Here is a 23,145-nt window from a genome sequence, read left to right as displayed (position 1 = left end):
TGAGATCATGGTGGACCTGTAACCTAACTCCATATACCCGTCTTAGTCCCATATCCCTTAATGCCCTTGGTTCACAGAAATCTATCAATCTCAGATTTAACTTTCACAAGCGAGCTAACATCAACTGCCGTCTGTAGAAGAGCTTTCCAAACATCTCCAACCCTTTGCGTGTAGAAGCATTTCTTAACTTCACTCCTGCACGTCCTGGCTCTAAATGTTAGGCAATGTCCCCACGTCCTAGTATTGAAGTCTAGGAGGCCTCCAAAAACAGTTACAAATGTCTCGGCAGCCAGCCACTAACCTGTAAATCCTGCATGGTCCCTTTAAATAGCACTGGTGGGGAGTCCTCCAGGCACTCTAAGACACGTTCAGATGGACGGGGTTAAGACTGTGCGTTGAGTTGAATGTTAAGTCCCAAAATGGTGTCTAACACTTTAAATCAGCATTGCACACTGATTGAAGCCATTTTCTCCCTACTTTACATGATTCCAGCGTTCGTTATTTGCGCCTGCGCAAACTCCTACACCAAGATGGCATCTGACGCACGTCATGCAGGAAACGTGCATGTGCATCCAAGACGCCATCTTGATTGTCGGAGAAGCCGTGTAGCGCCGAAACAACGGGCGCTACATGGCCCAATTTAGCGCCCATCACATTTACACACACACAATCCCAACATCACGCCACACATGACATCAAATACAAGCCATTCCTGCGCTTTCTGGTTGTTAAAATATTGGGGGTGTCTGGAGGTCTTTGTTTATCTCCCCCCAGCATGGTCCTGATGTCTCGGGTAGTGGCCAGGCTTATCAAATGCAATTTTCTTATTGTTCAGTATAGGCAAGGACACAGCCATTTTCAAGAGAAAGCTATCAATTAATTATTCTTAACTACACTTTCCTGACTTTCACTAGAATGGTTATTGATACCAGATTGATATCAATATTGGGTGAATCATGCCCAAGTGATTTATCTTACTCGTGGGTGTGCTCAAACATCTCTTCCCTAACCCCTTCTGTTCGGGTTCCTGAAATTCACCCATAATCACCATGGGCGATAACCTTAGACCCCATTTGGTGGTATAATTTTCCTGTTTCTAGCTTATATCCTCAGTCACTTCCTCATGTTCCTCATGTCCAATTTACACTGGCTTTGAGTATTCTTCTAACTCTATTTATCCTTTCTTTCAGATTATCCCCTTCACTGGGGCTATATTTGGTGGACTGCAAGAAGGGAAGATGGTGATAATTCAAGGACAGGTGCCAGGACATGCTAAGAGGTAACCCTGCCACGACTCAAAATCAAGGAAGCTCCAGCCCTACGACCCTCCGAGAACTCTGTGTTCCTACATATTAGACCTCTTGTGCATCCCTGATTTCCTTTGCCCCTCCATTGGCGGCTGTGTCTTCAGCTGTCTAGGCCCTAAACTCTGGAATTCCCTCTCTCTAAACCTCTCTCTCCTCCTTTAAGATGCTCCTTAAAACCTACCTCTTTGACCAAGGTGAGGTAGGGGCTTGGTGTCAAACTCTGTCTGATAATGTTCCAATGAAGCGCCTTGTTTTTGCTATGTTAAAGGCACTGTATAAATGCAAGTTGTTGTTGTATAGTTATGTAACACAAGATGATTATCATATAATCATAGAATGGTTACAAAACGGAAGGAGGCCATTCGGCCCATTGAGTCTGTGCTGGCTCTCTGCAAGCAATCCAGCTAGTCCCACTCCCTCGCCTTTTCCCCGTAGCCCTACACATTTTTTCCCTTCAAGCACTTATCCAATTCCGTTTTGAAAGCAATGATTGAAACTGCCTCCACCACCCTTTCAGGCAGATCCCAACCACTCACTGTGTAAAAAAGTTTTTCCTCATGTCGCCTTTGGTTCTTTTGCCAATCACCTTAAATCTATGTCCTCTGGTTCTTGACCCTTCCGCCAATGGGAACAGTTTCTCTCTATCTACTCTGTCTAGACCCTTCATGATTTTGAACACTTCCGTCAAATCTCCTCTCAACCTTCTCTGCTCTAAGGAGAACAACCCCAGCTTCTTCAGTCTATTCACGTAACTGATGTCCTTCATCCCTGGAACCATTCTAATAAATCTCTTCTGCACTCTCTCTAAGGCCTTCACATCCTTCCCAAAATGCTGTGCCCAGAATTGGACACAATACTCCAGTTGTGGCTGAACCAGTGTTTATAAAGGTTCATCATAACTTCCTTGCTTTTGTACTCTCTGCCTCTATTTATAAAGCCCAGGATCCTGAATGTTTTTTTAACTGCTTTCTCAACATGCCCTGCCACCGTCAACGATTTGTGCACATATACCGCCAGGTCTCTTTGTTCCTGCACCCCTTTTAGAATTGTACCCTTTAATATATGTTACCTCTCTTCATTCTTCCTACCAAAATGTATCACTTCGCATTTCTCTGTGTTAAATTTCATCTGCCATGTGTCCGCCCATTCCACCAGCCTATCTGTGTCCCCTTGAAGACTATCACTATCCTCCTCACAGTTCACTACCCTTCCAAGTTTTGTGTCAGCTGCAAATTTGGAAATTGAGCCCTGTTCACCAAGTCCAAGTCATTAATATATATCAAGAAAAGCAGTGGTCCTAGTACCGACCCCTGGGGAACACCACTGTACACCTCCCTCCAGTCCGGAAAACAACTGTTCACCACTACTCTCTGTTTCCTGTCACGTAGCCAATTTCATATCCATGCTACCACTGCCCCTTTTATGCTAGGGGGCTTCAAGTTTGATGACAAGACTGTTATGCGAACTTTATCAAGTGCCTTTTGGGAGTCCATATACACTACATCAACTGCATTGCCCTTTCTGTTACCTCATCAATCAAGTTAATCAAACACGATTTGCACTTAACAAGTCCGTGCTGGCTTTCCTTAATTAATCCATACTTGCCCAAGTGACTGTTAATTCTGTCCCAGATTATCGTTTCTAAAAGTTTCCCCACCACCGAGGTTAAGCTGACTGGCCTGTAGTTACTGGGTTTATCCTTACAACCTTTTTTGAACAAGGGTGTAACATTTGCAATTCTCCAGTCCTCTGGCACCACTAAGGATGATTGGAAGATTATGGCCAGCACCTCTGCAATTTCCACCCTCGGCAACCACATCCCATCCGGACCAGGTGGCTCATTTACTTTAAGTACAGCTAGCCTTTCTAGTACCTCCTCTTTATCAATGTTTAGCCCATCCAGTTTCTCAACGACTCGCAACTGTCTGCAAAAATTTCCGTGAGAATTTGAAGTTGGTTTTGGACATACCAGTTCCCCTGCTAATATACAATGAGAGAAAGAAATATAAATTTAAAAAAAGACATCAACATCACTCGCAGTGCTTATCAAAGTCTTCTCCATTGAGGCACCTCCTGCAAATATTAGCACACACCCAGGGACCCACTATAAATAACCGTACACAACCAGGGGGCCCCCTTCAAAAAATAGCATGCTCCCAGGGACCCACCATATACAATCGCACGCACCCAGGGACCCACTATAAATAATAGCACACACCCAGGGACCCACTATCAATAATAGCACATCCAGAGGGACCCACTATCAAAAATAGTACATGCCCCGAGGGCCCCTTCAAATAATAGCACACTCCCAGGGACCCTCTTCAAATAATGGCACACTCCCAGGGACCCTTTTCAAATAATAGCACACTCCCAGGGACCCCCTTCAAATAATAGCACGCTCCCAGGGACCCTCTTCCAATAATAGCACGCTCCCAGGGACCCCCTTCCAATAATAGCATGCTCCCAGGGACCCCCTTCCAATAATAGCACACTCCCAGTGATGCACTTCAAATAATAGCACGCTCCTAGGGACCCCCTTCGAATGGTAGCACACTCCCAGGGACCCCCTTCAAACAATAGCACGCTCCCAGGGACCCCCTAATTAATAACACAACAACAGTCTGGTGTTGCAGTGATGATCTATGTTCGGAGCAGCAATTTAGCACCCATCAAGGAAGCTAACTGACTGAATTTGTCCTTGTCCCGTAGGTTTGCGGTGGATTTTCAGTGTGGTAGCTGTGAGAACCCCCGTTCCGACGTCGCCTTTCACTTTAACCTGCGTTATGATGAAGGTAACGTCGTTGTCTGCAACACGCTGGAGCGCCAATGTTGGGGAAGTGAAGAGAGGAAGCAACAAATGCCCATCCCCTGCGGCTCATACTTTGAACTGATCGTGAACGTGCGCAGTTACTGTTTTCAGGTATGAAGAGGGACTAATTGACTCCATGTGAACAGATTCCTTGAAAAGTAGAACTATTAGGACTACAAATATGTTCCCCTCTTCCTGTGGGCAAGTGCCTGCCCTACATAACTGAAATCAAGAGCTCACTGTCCAGGTGATCACAGGCCCAGACCCATATTCCATTGCTCCAAGGTGTTGTGCGTCACAGTATTGCTGAGAGTGGACCTCAAGCAAACCATGGGTTGGAAATGGGGCCCTGGATAAAGAGACAGTGCCATTGTGTCAGGTGGTGTGGGCAGTACCTGTGAGATATGTATAAACATTTAGTCAGAAACGCTACATCTCAGTACAAATGGATTTTGTTTTAATCCTGAATCTCGGCAACTGAATTTAAGTCCAGTACGGGAGGGGAAGGTGGGGAGGGGAGCGGGGGCAGGGAGGCTGATTCAACTAATGAATCCAATAAGGAATTCAGGAGTAACTTCTTTACTCAGAGAGTGGTGAGAATGTGGAACTCGCTACTACATGGAGTAGTTGAGGTGAATAGCATAGAGGCATTTAAGGGGAAGCTAGATAAACACATGCGGGAGAAAGGAATAGAAGGATATGTTGATAGGGTGAGATGAAGTAAGGTGGGAGGAGGCTCGTGTGGAGCATAAGCACCAGTGTAGCCACTTGGGCCGAATAGCCTGTTTCTGTGCTGTGTAATTCTATGTAAAACTCCAAGATGGAGGACTGAGGACTTGTGCTTTCATAAGTAATTTGATTGCTTTTCTTTCTTCCAAAGGTTTCTGTGAATGGTCAGCATTTCCTTGAATACAACCACAGGCTGCCCCTCAGTAGAGTGGACACGCTCAAGATTTCAGGAGATGTCCATGTGAATGCTATCACCTTCAGAAGCCCAAATGTAAGTAGCTCACCGCCATTTGCCAAGTCCAAAACTGGACAGGGAGGCAGAGATCAGGGCGGCTGGGACCATGGTTTGAGTTTTGAAGCTTGCTCTGCTGGTCATGAAAATTGATTGAAAATCTTTACAACCAATGCAACCATGTCACAAGACAAAAGTGAGGGAGAAAGATGACTTTTAATTGAAAGCGAGACATTTGGGGCTGGATTTCCCTCTATTATTCTGCCCAAAATTGGGCGGGATAACATCTGAAAAAGGTGGGAAATTGGACAGAGCGGCCGACTTGAGTCTCATCACCCAGACCTCAGTTTCTCTCTCCTGGCCCAAGGCATGACTGCTGCTGGCCACTCCTTCCCTGCCCCCACCACATGCGAGTGCCAGTTGGTAGCTTTACCCCAAGTGATTAAAGCATGGAAGAATGTGGAGCTCTTTACAGATTATATCAGACACACCTTCTTGCATACCAGGATGTCCTTCTGCACACTAAGAGCAGTCAACAGTTGGAATGGACTTCCAGATAGATTAGTGGAGGTGAAAGACCTGGAATCACTTAAGAAATGAATGGATGCCGCAATAGGGGCACCATAGGGCTTCGCTGGATGGATAAATTAAGATGGGCTGAATGACCGTCCTCATCTGTAATGATCATGTGACCTCCACAAGTTGAGTCTCTGACCTCTCGTGCAGAGGCACCAAGCAGAAATCAGATGTTTGCCCATGAAAGGAAAGGGAGGGGAAGATCACCCTCTAGGGCACCGCTCCGTAGCCAGTCTCAGAGCAACACGGGTGAAGGCTTGAGAGGGAGGTGGAGGGAAGGTTACCTTCCCTTCTGGTTGGGGCAGGTTTGTGGTGCAGGAACAAGCAAGGGAAGAAAAATCTGATAAATTGAGGAAGTCTCACCTTTGAAAAAAGGAAAGATATAAAAACTTACTCAAATCCAGTCTTTGTAATTATTTTGGTAAATAAGTTTGGAATCCAAGTTCTGATGAAAAATCTCGCCCAAAATGTTAGTTTATCTTCCTCTTTCAGACTCTGATTTAACTGCTATGCATTTCCAGAGTTTTGGACTTTTGATTCAGATTTCTGTATCTTAACCTCGCACCGAGTCCCATTCAGCAACCACCCCTGTGCTCGCTAACCAACATTGGCTCCCGGCCCAGCAACACCTCCATTTTAAAATTCTAATCCTCATGTTCAAATCCCTCCATGTCCTCGCCCCTCCCTATCTCTTTAACCTCCTCTAGCACTACAACCCTCTGAGGATTCTACGTTTCTCCAACTCTGGCCTCTTGTGCATCCCTCACTTCCTTCGCTCCACCATTGTCAGCTAGAGCTGCCTGGGTCCAAAGCTCTGGAATTCCCTCCTTAAACCTCTCCAACACTCTACCTTTCTCTCCTTCTTTGACCAAACTTTTGATCACCTGTCCTAATGGCTTGGTGTCAATGCTTGTCTGACAACGCTCCTGTGAAGCACCTTGGGACTAAATTAAAGGTGCTAAATAAATGCAGGTTGTTGTTGTTCCATCGTTTTTTGTTCCTTTTAATCCACCCCAATCCTGTTCTCTGATTCTGTTTTTGCTATAGGTTCCTCCAGCCCGTGCTCCTCCCACTTATGCTCACATTCCGGCCTTCGATGTAAGGCTGGTTGTTTTGGTTCTTTCTGCAAATTGCTTCTGTCAGATTTTCAGTTGCACAAATGCCGGTTATTCTCCACAATGGCAACAGGCCAAGTTTGCTGATTGCCTTGTTGAGGCCCCTGTCCAGACATTCCCTGCCATCTGAATTCTCAAGAACTGCTCACATATTTTAAATAACACATACATGCAGGTGCTGTGATGAGCGGGGCTGCTGGTTTACTCTGGGTGGATGCGCTTTGGTCATCGGTATCTGCCTTGTGATCTTTTCCTGGAATTATGTGGTTAGTTTACTGGCATATTTTTGTATCAAAAAAGCTGTGGAAAGTGATAAACAAAGCACTAGTGTGTAAATTCAGAGCTGTGTGCCAAAGAAGGAGACTTGAGAAACGTGGGGAGTCTCGATTAGAACAAAGACAGCTAAGGGAAGGACTGATGATGGTGTTTAAAATGATGAGGGGTTTTGATAAGGTAAATTGGGAAAATCTATTTTCACAGGTCAGTGAGTCCGTATGAATTTAAGATCACCAAAAGGACAAAGGGAAAGATTTGGAGAATTTTTTTATGCAGAGGATTGTTAGGTCATGGAATGCTCAACCAGAAATAGTGGGGGAAGCAGAATCTATAATACTTTTTAAAAGAGAAATGCAAAAGAAAAATTTAAAAGGTGATTGGGAAAGAGCAGGGGAATGGGGCTAAGCGGAGAGCTCTTTCAAAGAGCTAGCACAGGTGTGATGGGCCGAATGGCTTCTTTCTGTGAATCATTGAATCAAAGAAGGTTACAGCATGGAAGGAGGCCATTCGGCCCATCGAGTCCGCGCTGGCTCTATGCATGAGAAATCCAGCTAGTCCCACTGCCCTGTAGCCCTGCACATTTTTTCGTTTCAAGTACTTATCCAGTTCCCTTTTGAAGGTCATGATTGAATCTGCCTCCACCACTCCCACAGGTAGCGCATTCCAGATCCTAACCACTCGCTGTGTAACAAAGTTCTTCCTCATATCACCTTTGGTTCTTTTGCCAATCACCTTAAATCTTTGCCCTCTGGTTCTTGACCTTCTGCCAATAGGAACAGATTCTCTCTATCCACTCTGCCTAGACCCTTCATGATTTTGAACACTTCTATCAAATCTCCTCTCAACCTTCTCTGTTCCAAGGAGAACAATCCCAGCTTCTCCAGTCTATCCCAGTAATTTAAGACCCTCATCCCTGGAATCACACTAGTAAATCTCCTCTGCACCCTCTCTAAGGCCTTCACATCCTTCCTAAAGTGCGGTGCTCAGAATTGGACACAACACTCCAGTTGTGGCCGAACCTGTGTTTTAAAAAAGTTCATCATGACTCCCTTGCTTTTGTACTCTATGCCTCTATTTATAAAGCTCAGGACCCCGTATGCTTTTTTAACCGCTTTCTCAACCTGCCCTGTCATCTTCAACGATTTATGCACATATACCCCCAGATCTCTCTGTTCCTGTACCCCTTTTAGAGTTGTGCCCTCTAGTTTATATTGCCTCTCCTCATTTTTCCTACCAAAATGCATCAAGTCGAATTTTTCCGCATTAAACTTCATCTGCCACGTGTCCGCCTGTGCCACCAGAATGTATTTATCTTCTTGAAGTCTATCAATATCCTCCTCACTAATCACTACCCTTCCAAGTTTTGTGTCATCTGCAAATTTTGAAATTGTGACCTGTACTCTCAAGTCCAAGTCATTAATAAATATCAAGAAAAGCTGTGGTCCCAGCACCGACCCCTGGGGAACACCACTGTACACCTCCCTCCAGTCCGAAAAACAACCGCTCACCACTACTCTCTGTTTCCTGTCATTTAGCCAATTCTGTATCCATGTTGCTACTGCCCCCTTTATTCCATGGGCCACAATCTTAATAGCAAGCCTACCATGTGGCACTTTATCAAACGATTTTTGAAAATCCATATACACCACATCAACTGCATTGCCCTCATCTACCCTCTCTGTTACCTCATCAAAAAACTCTATCAAGTTGGTTAAACACTACTTGCCTTTAGCAAATCCGTGCTGGCTTTCCCTAATCAATCCACACTCATCCAAGTGACTGTTAATTCTGTCCCAGATTATCGTTTCCAAAAGTTTCCCCACCACCGAGGTTAAACTGACTGGCCTATAGTTGCTGGGTTTATCATTACACCCTTTTTTGATCAAGGGTGTAACATTTGCAATTCTCCAGTCCTCTGGCACCACCCCCGTATCTAAGGATGTCTGGAAGATTATGGCCAGTACCTCCACAATATCCCCCCCTTACTTCCCTCAGCATCCTAGGGTGCATCCCATCCGGACCAGGTGTCTTATCTATATTAAGTACATCTAAGCTTTCTAGTACCTCTTCTTTCTCAATTTTTAGCCCATTCAGTATCTTAACTATATCTTCCTTTACCAAGACTCTGGCAGCATCTTCTTCCTTGGTAAAGACCGATGCAAAGTACTCATTTAGTACCTCAGCCATGCCCACTGCCTCCATGAGTAGATCTCCTTTATGGTCCCTAATCGGCCCCACCCCTCCTCTTACTACGTGTTTACTGTTAACATGTCTGTAGAAGACTTTTAGATTCCCTTTTATATTGGTCGCTAGTCTATTCTCATACTCTCTCTTTGCTCCTCTTAGTTCCTTTTTCACTTCCCCTCTGAACTTTCTATATCCTGCCTGGTTCTCACTTATGTTATCAACCTGACATCTGTCATACGCCGCTTTTTTCCGGTTCATCTTACTCTCTATCTCCTTTATCATCCACGGATCTCTGCTTTAGTTGCCCTACGTTTCTCCCTCGTTGGAATGTACCTTGTCTCTACCCGAATCATCTCGTCTTTAAAGGCTGTTCAATTACAGTTTTGCCTGTCAAACTATGATTCCAATTTACCCAGGCCAGATCTGTTCTCATCCCACTGAAATTGGGCCTCCTCCAATTGAGTATTTTTACTTTAGAGTGGACAAAGTCCTTTTCCATAGCTATTCTAAACCTTATGATACTATGATCGCTGCTCCCTAAATGCTCTCCCACTGACACTTACTCCATTTGGCCCATCTCATTCCCTAGAACCAAGTCCAGCAATGCATCCTTCCTCGTTGGGCTGGAAACGTGCTGGTCAAGAAAGTTATCCTGAACACATTTCAAAAATTTCTCTCCGTCTTTACCCCTTATATTATTGTTATCCCAGTCTATATTAGGATAGTTGAAATCCCCCGTTATCACTACTTTTGCACCTCTTTGTAATTTCCCTGCGAATTTGCTCCTCTATATCCTTCCCACTAGCTGGTGGCCTATAGAATACACCCAGTAGTGTAGTTGTGCTGTGAGATCTGATGGAATCCAAAATTTTGAGTCAACTGTGACTTGTGTAGAAAGTGGTTGAGAAATGGCCTCACATAATACGGGTAAAGGAAGCCATGGAGGTTTTAATTGCTGTTTCAGAGAAAAGAACTCTATCCTTTCTGGATCTGGGGTTTATTCCTTTTATACCCCCAGTGTTAGTCTTACCAGCGAGAGGGCAATAGGGGAGAGGGGTTAGGGGCAGCTCCTAGACTCCCACCTGTACCACTATTTACAGGCAGCCAGGAAGGGTGTAACAGCCTCGTGAGAGCTTCCCTGTTGTGATTCCTCCCGCCCCCCCCCCCCCACAATTCCCCAGAACACAGCTGAGTGTGGTAACTGAATGGAGTGGAAGAACATATATAGTGTCAGTCAGTGGGCCATTGTGATACCCCAATCTATGCTGTTAGTTAATCTCAGCACAGGCAGTGGTTGGAGTGCTGCACTTTCCCAGAGTTCTAGCTCCTGAATGCGGGCCTTTTGCTGTAAGGTGCTTATGTTTGCAAAAACCGCACACGCTCGAACAGCACCTCCCTAAAGCCTCAACTCCGCCACTTTGAAGAACTTGGCACCCCTCCCATGCTGTAGGTGGGGCTGCTGTAGGTAACCCTCCCATCCTGTAGGTGGGGCTGCTGTAGGTAACCCTCCTGTGGCAAAATAAAAATACTGCAAATGCCGGAAATCCGAAATAAAAACTGAAAATGCTGGAGAAGTTCAGCAGGTCAGGCAGCATCTGTGGAGAAAGAAACAGAGTTAATGTTTTAGGTTGAAGGCCTTTTGTCAGAACTGGATGATGTTAAAAGAGTTAAAGTTTTTGAGCAAGTACAGAGCCAGTGAAAGGGAGGGAAGAACAAAAGGGAAGGTCTCTGGTAGGTTCCTTGAGCTTACCCCTCTGAGAAGTGCAAAAACAGTAGGGCAGTAATAGTAGGGGATTTCAACTACCCTAATATTAACTGGGACACAAACAGTGTGAAGGGTATAGAGGGCGCAAAATTCTTAAATTGCATTCAGGAGAACTTTTTTAGCCAGTATGTAGGAAGCCCAACAAGAGTGGGGGCAGTTCTGGATTTAGTTTTAGGGAATGAGACTGGGTAGGTGGAAGGAGTATCAGTGGGGGAGCATTTTGGTGGTAGTGATCATAATTCAGTTAGTTTTAGGGTTATGGAAATGGAAAAAGATAGAACAGGAGTTAAAGTTCTCAATTGGGGAAAGCTAAGAAGTGATTTACTAATCTAAGAAGTGATTTAGCAAAAGTGGACTGGAAACAGCTACTTGAAGGTAAATCAGTGTCAGAGCAGTGGGAGGCATTCAAGGGGGAGATTCAAGGGGTTCAGAGTAAACATGTTCCCACAAAGAAAAAGGGTGGGGCTGCCAAATCTCGAGCCCCCTGGATGTCAAGGAGCATACAGCGTAAGATAAGACAAAAATGGAAAGCTTATGTCAGACACCGAGAACTCAATACTACAGAAAGCCTAGAGGAGTATAAAAAGTGCAGGGGTGAAATTAAAAAGGAAATTACAAAAGCAAAGAGAGGGCATGAAAAAGTATTGGCATGTAAAATCAAGGAAAACCCAAACATGTTTTATAAATACATTAAGAGCAAAAGGATAACTAAGGAAAGATTAGGGCCTACTAGAGACTAAAAAGGTAACCTATGTGTGGAGGCAGAAGATGTTAGTATGGTTCTTAATGAATACTTTGCGTCTGTCTTCACAAAAGAGAGGGATGATGCAGACATTGTAGTTAAAGAGGAGTGTGAAATATTGGATGGGATAAATTAGTGAGAGAGGAAGTATTAAGGGGATTAGCATCTTTGAAAGTGGATAAATCACCAGGGCCAGATGAAATGTATCCCAGGCTGTTAAAAGAAGCAAGGGAGGAAATAGCAGATGCTCTGACCAACATTTTACAATCCTCACTGGATATAGGCATGGTGCTGGAGGATTGGAGGACTGCTAACGTTGCACCATTGTTTAAAAAGGGAGTGAGGGAGAGACCGGGTAATTACAGGCCAGTCAGTCTAACCTCGGTGGTGGGCAAATTATTGGAATCAATTCTGAGGGACAGGATAAACCGTCGCTTAGAAAGGCACAGAGTCATCAAGGACAGTCAGCATGGATTTGCTAAGGGAAGGTAGTGTCTGACTAACTTGATAGAATTTTTTGAGGAGGTAACAAGGCGGGTCGATGAGGGTAGTGCATTAGATGTCTGTGTGGATTTTAGCAAGGCTTTTGACAAGATCCCACATGGCAGACAGGTCAAAAAAAGTACAAGCCCATGGGATCCAAGGGAGAGTGGCAAGTTGGATCCAAAATTGGCTCAGTGGCAGGAAGCAAAGGGGAATGGTCGACGAGTGTTTTTGTGACTGGAAGGCTATTTCCAGTAGGGTTCCGCAGGGCTCAGTACTAGGTCCCTTGCTTTTTGTGATCTATATTAATGCTTTAAACTTAAATGTAGGGGGCATGATTATAAAGTTTGCAGATGATACAAAAATTGGCCGTGTGGTTGATAGCGAGGAGGAAAGCTGTAGACTGCAGGAAGATATCAATGGACTGGTCAGGTGGGCAGAAAAGTGGCAAATGGAATTCAATCTGGAGAATTATGAGGTAATGCATTTGGGGAGGGTAAACAAGGCAAGGGAATACACAATAAATGGGAGGATACTGAGAGGTGTAGAGGAAGAGAGGAACCTTGCCGTGCATGTCCACAGATCCCTGAAGGTAGCTGGACAGGTAGATAAGGCATATGGAATACTTTCCTTTATTAGCTGAGGCGTAGAATATAAGAGCAGGGAGGTTATGCTGGAACTGTATAAAACACTGGTTAGGGCACAGCTAGAGTACTGTGTACAGTTCTGGTCACCACATAACGGAAAGGATGTAATTGCACTAGAGAGAGTACAGAGGAGATTTACAAGGATGTTGCCAGGATTGGAGAATTTTAGCTATAGGAAAAGATTGGATTGGCTGGTGTTGTTCTGTTTGGAACAGAGGAGGCTGAGGGGTGATTTAATTGAGGTGTACAAAATTATGAGGGACTTAGATAGAGTGGTTAGGAAGGACCTATTTCCGTTATAAATGTATAAATGAACAGGCGGTGATACAGAATCTTTTCCCAGACATTACATTCTCTGCTCAGAGAGGTCAATAACTAGGGGGCAAAGATTTAAAGTGATTGGTAGAAGGATTAGACGGGAGCTGAGGAAAGTTTTTTTTCACCCAGATGGTGGTGGGTGCCTGGAACTCACTGCCTGAAAGGGTGGTAGTGGCAGAAACCCTCAACTCATTTAAAAAGTACCTGGATGTGCTCCTGAAGTGCCATGACGTACAAGGCTACGGACCAGATGCTGGAAAGTGGGATTAGGCTGGGTGGTTCATTTTCGGTCGGTGCGGAAACGATGGGCCGAATGGCCTCCTTCTGTGCCGTAAATTTTCTATGATTCAATGTTGAGCTTCATTGGAACAATGTAAGAGAATTTAGTATACTGTATCCGCTGCACACAATGCGGTCTCCTCTACATTAGGGAGACCAAACGCAGACCGAGTGATTGCTTTGCTGAACACCTCCGCTCTGTCCGCAAGCGTGACCATAACCTGCCGGTCGCTTGCCATTTTAATTCCCCTTCCCACTCCTTCTCTGACCTCTCTGTCCTCAGCCTCTTACGCTGTTCCAATGGAAGGTCAACGGAAGCTCGAGGAGCAGCACCTCATCTTTCATTTAGGCACTTTACAACCTTCCGGACTTGATACTGATTTCAATAATTTCAGATCATAACCACTGGTTCCATTTTTTCGGTCAGCTAGCGCTGGTAATGGTTCTGTTGCTGTCATTTACAGCAGCTACTGATCAATCTTTTGTTTCTTAACCTGTCCCATCACCACCTTCCTTGCCTTGCACCATCATCCCTTTTGTCATTTAATCACTCGTGCCCTCCACCCTATCAGAGACCTTCCCTTTTTTTTATTATTCGTTCATGGGATGTGGGTGTCACTGGCAAGGACAACATTTATTGCCCATCCCTAATTGCCCTTGAGAAGGTGGTGGTGAGCCACCTTCTTGAACCGCTGCAGTCCGTGTGGTGAAGGTTCTCCCACAGTGCTGTTAGGTAGGGAGTTCCAGAATTTTGACCCAGCGACAATGAAGGAACGGCGATATATTTCCAAGTCGGGATGGTGTGTGACTTGGAGGGGAACGTGCAGGTGGTGTTGTTCCCATGGCCTGCTGCCCTTGTCCTTCTAGGTGGTAGAGGTCGTGGGTTTGGGAGGTGCTGTCGAAGAAGCCTTGGCGAGATGCTGCAATGCATCCTGTGGATGGTACACACTGCCACAGTGTGCCGGTGGTGAAGGGAGTGAATATTTAGGGTGGTGGATGGGGTGCCAATTAAGCTGGCTTCTTTGTCCTGGATGGTGTCGAGCTTCTTGAGTGTTGTTGGAGCTGCACTCATCCAGGCAAGTGGAGAGTATTCCATCACACTCCTGACTTGTGCTTGTAGATGGTGGAAGGACTTTGGGGAGTCAGGAGGTGAGTCACTCTCCGCAGAATACCCAGCCTCTGACCTGCTTTTGTAGCCACGGTGTTTATATGGCTGGTCCAGTTAAGTTTCTGGTCAATGGTGACCCCCAGGATGTTGATGGTGGGGGATTCGGCGATGGTAATGCCGTTGAATGTCAAGGGGAGGTGGTTAGATTCTCTCTTGTTGGAGATGGTCATTGCCTGGCACTTGTCTGGCGCAAATGTTACTTGCCACTTATCAGCCCAAGCCTGGATGTTGTCCAGGTCTTGCTGCATGCGGGCACGGACTGCTTCATTATCTGAGGGGTTGCGAATGGAACTGAACACTGCAATCATCAGCGAACATCCCCATTTCTGACCTTATGATTGAAGGAAGGTCATTGATGAAGCAGCTGAAGACGGTTGGGCCTAGGACACTGCCCTGAGGAACTCCTGCAGCAATGTCCTGGGGCTGAGATGATTGGCCTCCAACAACCACTACCATCTTTCTTTGTGCTCGGTATGACTCCAGCCACTGGAGAGTTTTCCCCCTGATTCCCATTGACTTCAATTTTACTAGGGCCCCTTGGTGCCACACTCGGTCAAATGCTGCCTTGATGTCAAGGGCAGTCACTCTCACCTCACCTCTGGAATTCAGCTCTTTTGTCCATGTTTGGACTAAGGCTGTAAGGTTGTTCTTTCCTCTCCTCCCCTCCCCCGTTCCCTGGCTCTGTACTTGCTCAAAAACTTTAACTCTTTTAACATCTTCCAGTACTGACGAAAGGTCTTTGACCTGAAACGTGAACTCTGTTTCTTTCTCCACAGATGCTGCCTGACTTGCTGAGCTTCTCCAGCATTTTCTGTTTTTACCTCTCTTCCTGTCGGTGGGGCAGCAGTAGGTAACCGTCCCATCCTGTAGGTGGGGCTGCATCTCCTGCTTTGTTCTAAAGCAAAATACTGCAGATGCTGAAAATTTTAAACAAATACAGAAAATGCTGGAAACACTCAGCAGTTCAGGCAGCATCTGTGGGGAGAGAAACAGAGTTAACATTTCAGGTCAATGACCTTTCGTCAGAACTGGAAGGAGTTAGAGATTTAACAGATGAAACATTAACTCGTCTCTCTCTCCACAGATGCTGCCTGACCTGCTGAGTGTTTTCCAGCATTTTCTGTTTTTATTCTTGCTCTGTTCTGCTGGGAGCAGGAAATTAGCCACTCGAAGGGCCATATTGGTACTGTAGCCTATTGAAGATTCGTTTTTCAGAGTTTATTGAGAAATCATTAAAACTAGTCCCTCAGATCCGTGTTTAGATTTGTTTGGACTAAGAGAGAGATATATTATTCCAAGTTTTTTTTTCTTTCCCCCCCCCGCCCTCGTAATCAGACTGTATGGATGACACTGCGTTGTATTTTCTCTTGTATTTGCTTCAAATCCTGCCTACTCCTCTCTCCAACACGGCATAGGATCTGTAAGTTTCATTTTTTACGGGTTTTTTTTGGGAAATAATAATGGATGTGGCTTAAGTGAGTCGTATGATAATTCAGGACAGCGATCAGCGCTGAAGTTAACCAAGCAACTCGTTAGAGGTATAGGGAAGACCGACTGGCTGGTAATTGCCCAAAAGAGAGGTTCGATGTAAAATCTTATCGTGTGTGTACAACAAAAATACGAATGACTAAAAATACATCCATAACAACACAGAAATTGCAACATGGAAATAGGCTGTCTGGTTGGTACAGTCTCTGTTCTCCCGCAGCAAAAGAACAAATTACAGGAGTAGATGGCTTGAAGAGCCTTGTGCCGGGAATTTCCTTGGGAGGTTTTCCCGAGTGGCCCCATAGCTTGGCTAGATCGGCGGAAACCCAGTTACAGCGGCCGATCAGGAAGACCCCCCCCAGCTGAAGAAATTGAAAGCCACCCACCCCCCAACTCCACAGCTGTGATGTATCTGCAAGCTCACGACAATCAGAAGCTATGAGGGAAATGGAGCACCGAAGTTTTTGACCATCAGTCACTCGAGCAGGAGTGTGACTACTTTTAACAATGAGCTGTGTCCAGGCTGCCCATATTGACTTTCCACCCCTCCTCTCAGGCCTCTCAACTAATGGCTAAACAAATCTGTATGGACACTTCATGCCAAGCAGGTGGGAAGCGTAATCGCTCCTAGGTGAGTTGGACTGAATGGATACGAGGAACTTAAGTCACTCACAGGTGTGGTGGCTCTTGAATGCTTTAAAAGGAAGAAACAAAAGTACTGCCAGATCTGTACAGCCATTATTACCCGTGCAGTATTACTGTGGCAACAAGTTGAAACTACGAAAGAAATATCTCGATTTGCTTTGATGGCTTAGTCGGTAAAGTACATGGTGGTAGTGGCTACAGAATAGGAAGGCCTCAGGCTCCTTGGCCTAAGCTGAGTTAGTTGATCTCAGCAGAGGTAGTGGTGAGGAGACTTTAAAAAAAAAAATTGAGGAACCTAAAACCAAAGGAAAGAAAGAATTTGCATGTATATCGCACCTTGCATGACCTCAGGATGTCCCAAAGTGCTTTGCAGCCAATTAAGTAGTTTTGAAATGTAGTCACTGTTGTACTGTAGGTAACAGGGCACCAATTTTGCACACAGCAAGGGTCCACAAACAGCCTAAAAACAATCTGATGTTGACTGAGGGATAAATACTGGCCAGGAGTCCGAGGAGAACTCCCCTGCTGTTCTTGGAAACAGTGCCACGGGATCTTTTATGTCCACCTGAGAGGGCAGATGGGGGTCTCAGTTTAACATCTCATCCGAAAGATGGCAATTCCAACAGTGCAGCACTCCCTCAGTGTGCAGAGTTTTCCTGTTCCACAGGTTTATTTGGTTTGGACTGCATGGATTGTAATAAGTTAAGGAGGAATAAAAAGTCAATGAAGTTATCCTTTATTAGTAATTAAAGCAACAGTTTACCACACAAGACATTTATACACTGTTTGTCTGGGGAGCGATTGATGTAGTGTACTTGGATTTTAGCACGGCTTTTGACAAGGTCTCACATGGCAGACCGGTCAAAAAAGTACAAGCCCATGCGATCCAAGGGAAAATGGCTAGTTGGATCCAAAATTGGCTCAGTGGCAGGAAGCAAAGGGTAATGGTTGACGGGTGTTTGTGCAACTGGAAGGCTGTTTCCAGTGGGGTCCCGCAAGGCTCAGTACTAGGTCCTTTTGCTTTTTGTGGCGTATATCAATGATTTGGACTTGAATGTGGGGGGCTTGATCAAGAAGTTTGCAGATGATATAAAATTTGTCTTTGTGGTTGATAGTGAGGAGGAGAGCTGTTGACTGTAGGAAGATATCAATGGACTGGTCAGGTGGGCAGAAAAGTGGCAAATGGAATTCAATCGGAGAAGTGTGAGGTAATGCATTTGGGGAGGGCAAACAAGGCAAGGGAATACACAATAAATGGGAGGATACCGAAAGGTGTAGAGGAAGAGAAGGACCTTGGAGTGCATGTCCACAGATCCCTGAAGGTAGCAGGACAGGTAGATAAGGTGCTTAAAAAGGCATATGGAATACTTTCCTTTATTAGCTGAGGCACAGACTATAAGAGCAGGGAGGTTATGCCAGAACTGTATAAAACATTCGTTAGGCCACAGCTTGAGTACTGTGTACAGTTCTGGCCTCCACATTATAGGAAAGATGTGATTGCACTAGAGAGGGTACAGAGGAGATTTACGAGGATGTTGCCTGGGCTGGAGAATTTTAGCTATGGGAAAAGATTGGATAGGCTGGGGTTGTTCTCTTTGGAACAGGGGAGGCTGAGGGGTGATTTAATTGAGGTGTACAAAATTATGAGGGGCTTAGATAGAGTGGATAGGAAGAGGTCAATAACCAGGGGGGATAGATTTAAAGTGATTGGTAGAAGGATTAAAGGGAAGCTGAGGAAAAGCTTTTTCACCCAGATGGTGGTGGGTGCCTGGAACTCACTGCCTGAAAGGGTGGTAGGGGCAGAAACCCTCAACTCATTTAAAAAGTACCTGGATGTGCACCTGAAGTGCCGTGACCTACAAGGCTATGGACCAAATGCTGGAAAGTGGAATTAGGCTGGGTGGCTCATTTTCGGTTGGCGCGGACACGATGGGCCGAATGGCCTCCATCTGTGCCTTAAATTTTCTACGATTCTAACGTTGAGCTTCATTGGAACAATGTAAGAGAATTTAGTATACTGTATCAACTGCTCACGATGCAGTCTCCTCTACATTGGGGAGACCAAACGCAGACTGAGTGATTGCTTTGCTGAACACCTCCGCTTTGTCTGCAAGCGTGACCATCACCTGCCGGTCGCTTGCCATTTTAATTCCCCTTCCCACTCCTTCTCTGACCTCTCTGTCCTCGGCCTTTTACACTGTTCCAATGAAAGTCAACGTAAGCTCAAGGAACAGCACCTCATCTTTCGTTTAGGCACTTTACAACCTTCTGGACTCAACACTGATTTCAATAATTTCAGATCATAACCACTGCTCCCATTTTTTCGGTCAGCTAGTGCTGGTAATAGTTCTGCTGCTGCCATTTACTGGCAGCTGCTACTGATCAATCTTTTGTTTCTTAACCTGTCCCATTACCACCTTCCTTGCCTTGCACCATCATCCCTTTTGTCATTTAATCACTCATGCCCTCCACCCTATCAGAGACCTTCCCTTTTGTTCTTTCCTCCCCTCTCCCCTCCCCCTTTCCCAGGCTCTGAACTTGCTCAAAAACTTTTAACTCTTTTAACATCTTCCAGTACTGACGAAAGGTCTTCGACCTGAAACGTTAACTCTGTTTCTTTCTCCATAGATGCTGCCTGACTTGCTGAGTTTCTCCAGCATTTTCTGTTTTGCCTCCCATCCTGTAGGTGGGGCAGCAGTAGGTAGTCCGCCCATCCTGTAGGTGAGGCTGCTCTAGGTAACCCTTCCATCATGTAGGTGGGGCTGCTGTCGGTAACCCTTCCATCGTGCAGATGGGACTGCTGTAGGTAACCCGCCCATCCTGTAGGTGAGGCTGCTCAAGGTAACCCTTCCATCATGTAGGTGGGGCTGCTGTAGGTAACCCTTCCATCATGTAGGTGGGGCTGCTGTAGGTAACCCTTCCATCATGTAGGTGGGGCTGCACTGACTTTTTCACCCAGAGGGTGATTGGGGTCTGGCACTGACTGCCTGAAAGGGTGGTAGAGGCAGAAACCCTCAACTCATTTAAAAAGTACTTGGATGTGCAGTAACCCACAGGGCTATGGGACCAAGTGCTGGAAATGGGATTAAGCTTTTTCGCCCAGCACGTACACGATGTCCCGTAACTTTCTATGATACTCAAGTCCGTTGGAGTGATCAAGTCCTGGATCTTGGGAGTTCAGTTGTCTTTACATCATCTTGTTGTTTGTAAAAATTAAGATCCAATGCCTTCTCCTGTAGCAAACAAATCTTCCATCATGCTTTCTGGCTTTAAACAGTGAACCATCAGGTCTCTTATCCATGTTAGTTATTCGTCAAGTGTCAACCCAGATTTTGAACTTAAGTCTCTGGAGTGGGACTTGTACCCACAACCTTCTGTTACAGAGGCAACGAGTGCTACCCATTGAGCCACAGCTTACACACAATTGATACACAAGCCAAGGTTCACAGGGTGGGAACCCAGTAAGGCTGAAGAGAGGAGGAGAGAGAAAGCGAGGAAGCGGAGGTGTAGTGATTAGGTAAGGAGCAGCTTGGCGTGTTAAGGGCTTGTACATTGTAGGAAGAAGGAAAGACTGAAGCTGTATTGCTGCAATGGTTTAATCTCAGTCAGTTCCTAATATCCTAATATCCTAAAATCTAGACTGACACTCCAGTACAGTACTGAGGGAGTGCGTGTCATTCGGATGAGACGTTAAACCGAGACTCTGTCTGCCCTCTCAGGTGGATGTTAACGATCCCATGGCACTGTTTGAAGAAGAGCAGGGGAGTTCTCCCCGGTGACCTGGCCAATGTTTGTCCCTCAATCATACATACCTAAACCAGGTTATCTGATCGTTATCTCATTGCTGTTTGTGGGACTTTACTGTGCGCAAATTGGCTGCCATATTAGAATGGGACTTCAGAACTCCTCAACTTGCTGTTATTATTGCATTAAGCAACAGTGACTACACTTCAAAAGTACTTCATTGGCTGTAAAGCACTTTGGGATGTCCTGAGGTCATGAAAGGAGCTGTATAAATTCAAGTCTTTCTTAATAGATGGGGCTCGTGCAACAGAGAAAAGGTACCAGATTCACTAGGGTTGATTGCTGGGAAGTCCCACTTTGTTTTATTAACCAAATCTTACCAGCTGACAGGAGCCGATGGCATTACCACCCCGGTAAAACCAATATAACAGCAAGGTGAGGGAGGTGAGGAGTTCTGAAGTCTTATTCTAAACTGCACATAGCCTCAAGGTTCCATGGCTAAAGGGACAGGAAACTAGCCCATTATTCCCATTCCTGATCACTATCCAGTGACCCCTGCTGATGGGTGCACAGATATTGGGTGAGGGCAGGATTGGCACCAGCTTTGATGGCATCTGTGGTTGAATAGTCTGTCAATACTCAATGTCCAACTTGAACTTGGGAAAATGGCAAGTTGAGCAAAGCAATGGCTGGGGTGGAGAGGGAGAGAGAGGGTAGTGGGCATCCCTGAATCTGTATCCAAGGAAGAGACACAGTGTTAAGAAGAGGAGGAGCAAGGTGAGAACATTTTAAGGCCACCTTTGACCTATTGGCCTCTTAATCCCCAAACCGTATTTATCCGAGTTTGTGCCAACTTTCTTGTTGCACCTTGTGCCTGTGGTGTCAGTGATATTGGAATGGCCGTGGGTCAGCTCCACAGGGTCAATGTATCCTGTGGACACCAGTGCCATTAATATTGGGAAGCAGAATTATTTCGAGCCTGTTTTCACCTCGGCAGTTTTACATTGAGTTGTGTTTCATTGCCAATTTCCTCCTCATCTCTCCTGATACGTCACCCTCACGCCCATCCTTCCTGACTGTACCTAAACAGGAAGTGTTGGCAAGCTTTGACTGTAGAGGGCATCACGGCCAACTCTGATCCTGTCCTCACCTGACATCCACACACCTGGATGTGTTTTCCAAAAGGAGTAATTGGGTCAGGAGTGGGAAAACTCTATCCCAGAGAGCTGAGGCAAGTTACATTACCCTTACCAATCCCATGACTGAAGTCAGCTAACTCAATTCAGACTGGGGATTGAAACTGAGACCTTCTTGTTCTGTATCAATTAGTTCCACACAAGGCTGTGTTGTTACCAACTGAACATCAGGGAGGGAGCCTTGTTGTATATTTAAACCCTAATATTAATATCTCATCATAATATTGTGAACATTAATTTTTATTCCTCTTCCTTCACCAGCAGCCACACCCAGTGCTGCCATTCGGTTGGATCCAGGCTCGAGCAACCGTGGAGACTTAGTGATTTATTCTTCCTCCCTCCCCATCCCCCGGCTGAGACTGGCAGAAGTTGTCCCCTGTAGGGAGTCTGGGTTAGCTGCCACCCCCCCTGTCACTTGCCCATGGTGTATGATCTATTTTTTTGGCTTTTGATTGAACTCTGATCACTTTGGGTGCATTTCTTTCTGCCCCAAGTCACTTCCATTTCAAAGCAATATGGAATATTGGACTTTGGTGGTCACGGTCCAACGGAGTCAAGGACCAATGCATGCGAGCTTTTGATGCTAGGCTGTATAAAGAGTCGCATTGTAAGATCGACAATGACAGTTAGCCCTTTCATCAGCCAGTTGTGCTTACTGAAAACAAGTTTTACTTCAGCTGTGGCTGAATCGCCTTTAAGTTGCCATTGACATGCATCTGTTTTAAGTGTTCATCGATACATCATAAGGTCTTTTACTACAAACTATTATCCTATGCAGTCGTTTTGTTTAGATCTAAGCACAGGTGCTAATGAAAGGGTTGCGTCTCATTGCATGTCTGTGATTCCATACAAACCATTACATTAAAAAATTGTCTCCATCTATGAAAATCTGAAATATCCAGTCAAGCTGGTAATGCCACCCCTAGTTACGCTGGAACCTATGCCAGATTCTTCATTAGCCCCTTCCCCATCAGAGTTAATACTGCTGGAGAAGGCCATAGTTTGGGACTTATTCAGTTAACTTTTAACTTGTTCCTTTTCTCTCTCGTTATCTGTCTGTCTCCGGCTCTTATTCTCTCTTGCTAGAGCATCTAGGGCAATCCTTGAATCGTAAGGATTGACGTGTTTAAAATGATAAAAGGAATAAGAGAAGATAAAACCAAGAGTATTGCCATTGGTTGGCAAATGGAAGATAAGGGCATGATTTCAAGATAAAGCAAGGGGGAGATTAGAAAAAAACCTTTTCATGCAAATTATAATGTGAAATGTTTTATTACAAGTTGTTTTCGGCACAAAATCCATTACAACACTTAAAAAAAGTGCTGGATAATTACTCGAAGAATATCAAAGGAAATGGGAAGAAAGCAAGAAAATTGAAAGTAAGCTGGAAAATTTCTTCCCCCTCTCTCTATCTTTCCCCCACTTTCTGCCTCTTT

At 45.3% G+C, this 23,145-nt stretch overlaps 1 protein-coding gene across 1 annotated transcript in view; it reads left to right on the top strand.

The window, feature by feature from the left end:
* The window catches only part of LOC137306061 (galectin-9-like), a 36,336-nt gene that overhangs the window by 2,232 nt on the left and 10,959 nt on the right, over window positions 1-23,145 (top strand). The window contains exons 2-4 of the mRNA XM_067975111.1: window positions 1,191-1,279; window positions 4,020-4,230; window positions 5,000-5,119. Coding sequence (XP_067831212.1) covers window positions 1,191-1,279; window positions 4,020-4,230; window positions 5,000-5,119 — 420 coding nt within the window. The remainder of the gene's footprint in view (window positions 1-1,190; window positions 1,280-4,019; window positions 4,231-4,999; window positions 5,120-23,145) is intronic.

This window comes from Heptranchias perlo, chromosome 41, assembly GCF_035084215.1.
Source record: "Heptranchias perlo isolate sHepPer1 chromosome 41, sHepPer1.hap1, whole genome shotgun sequence".
Classification (NCBI taxonomy): domain Eukaryota; kingdom Metazoa; phylum Chordata; class Chondrichthyes; order Hexanchiformes; family Hexanchidae; genus Heptranchias; species Heptranchias perlo.
Note: the sequence above shows the minus strand (reverse complement) of the source record. Positions and strands in the feature narration are given on the sequence as shown.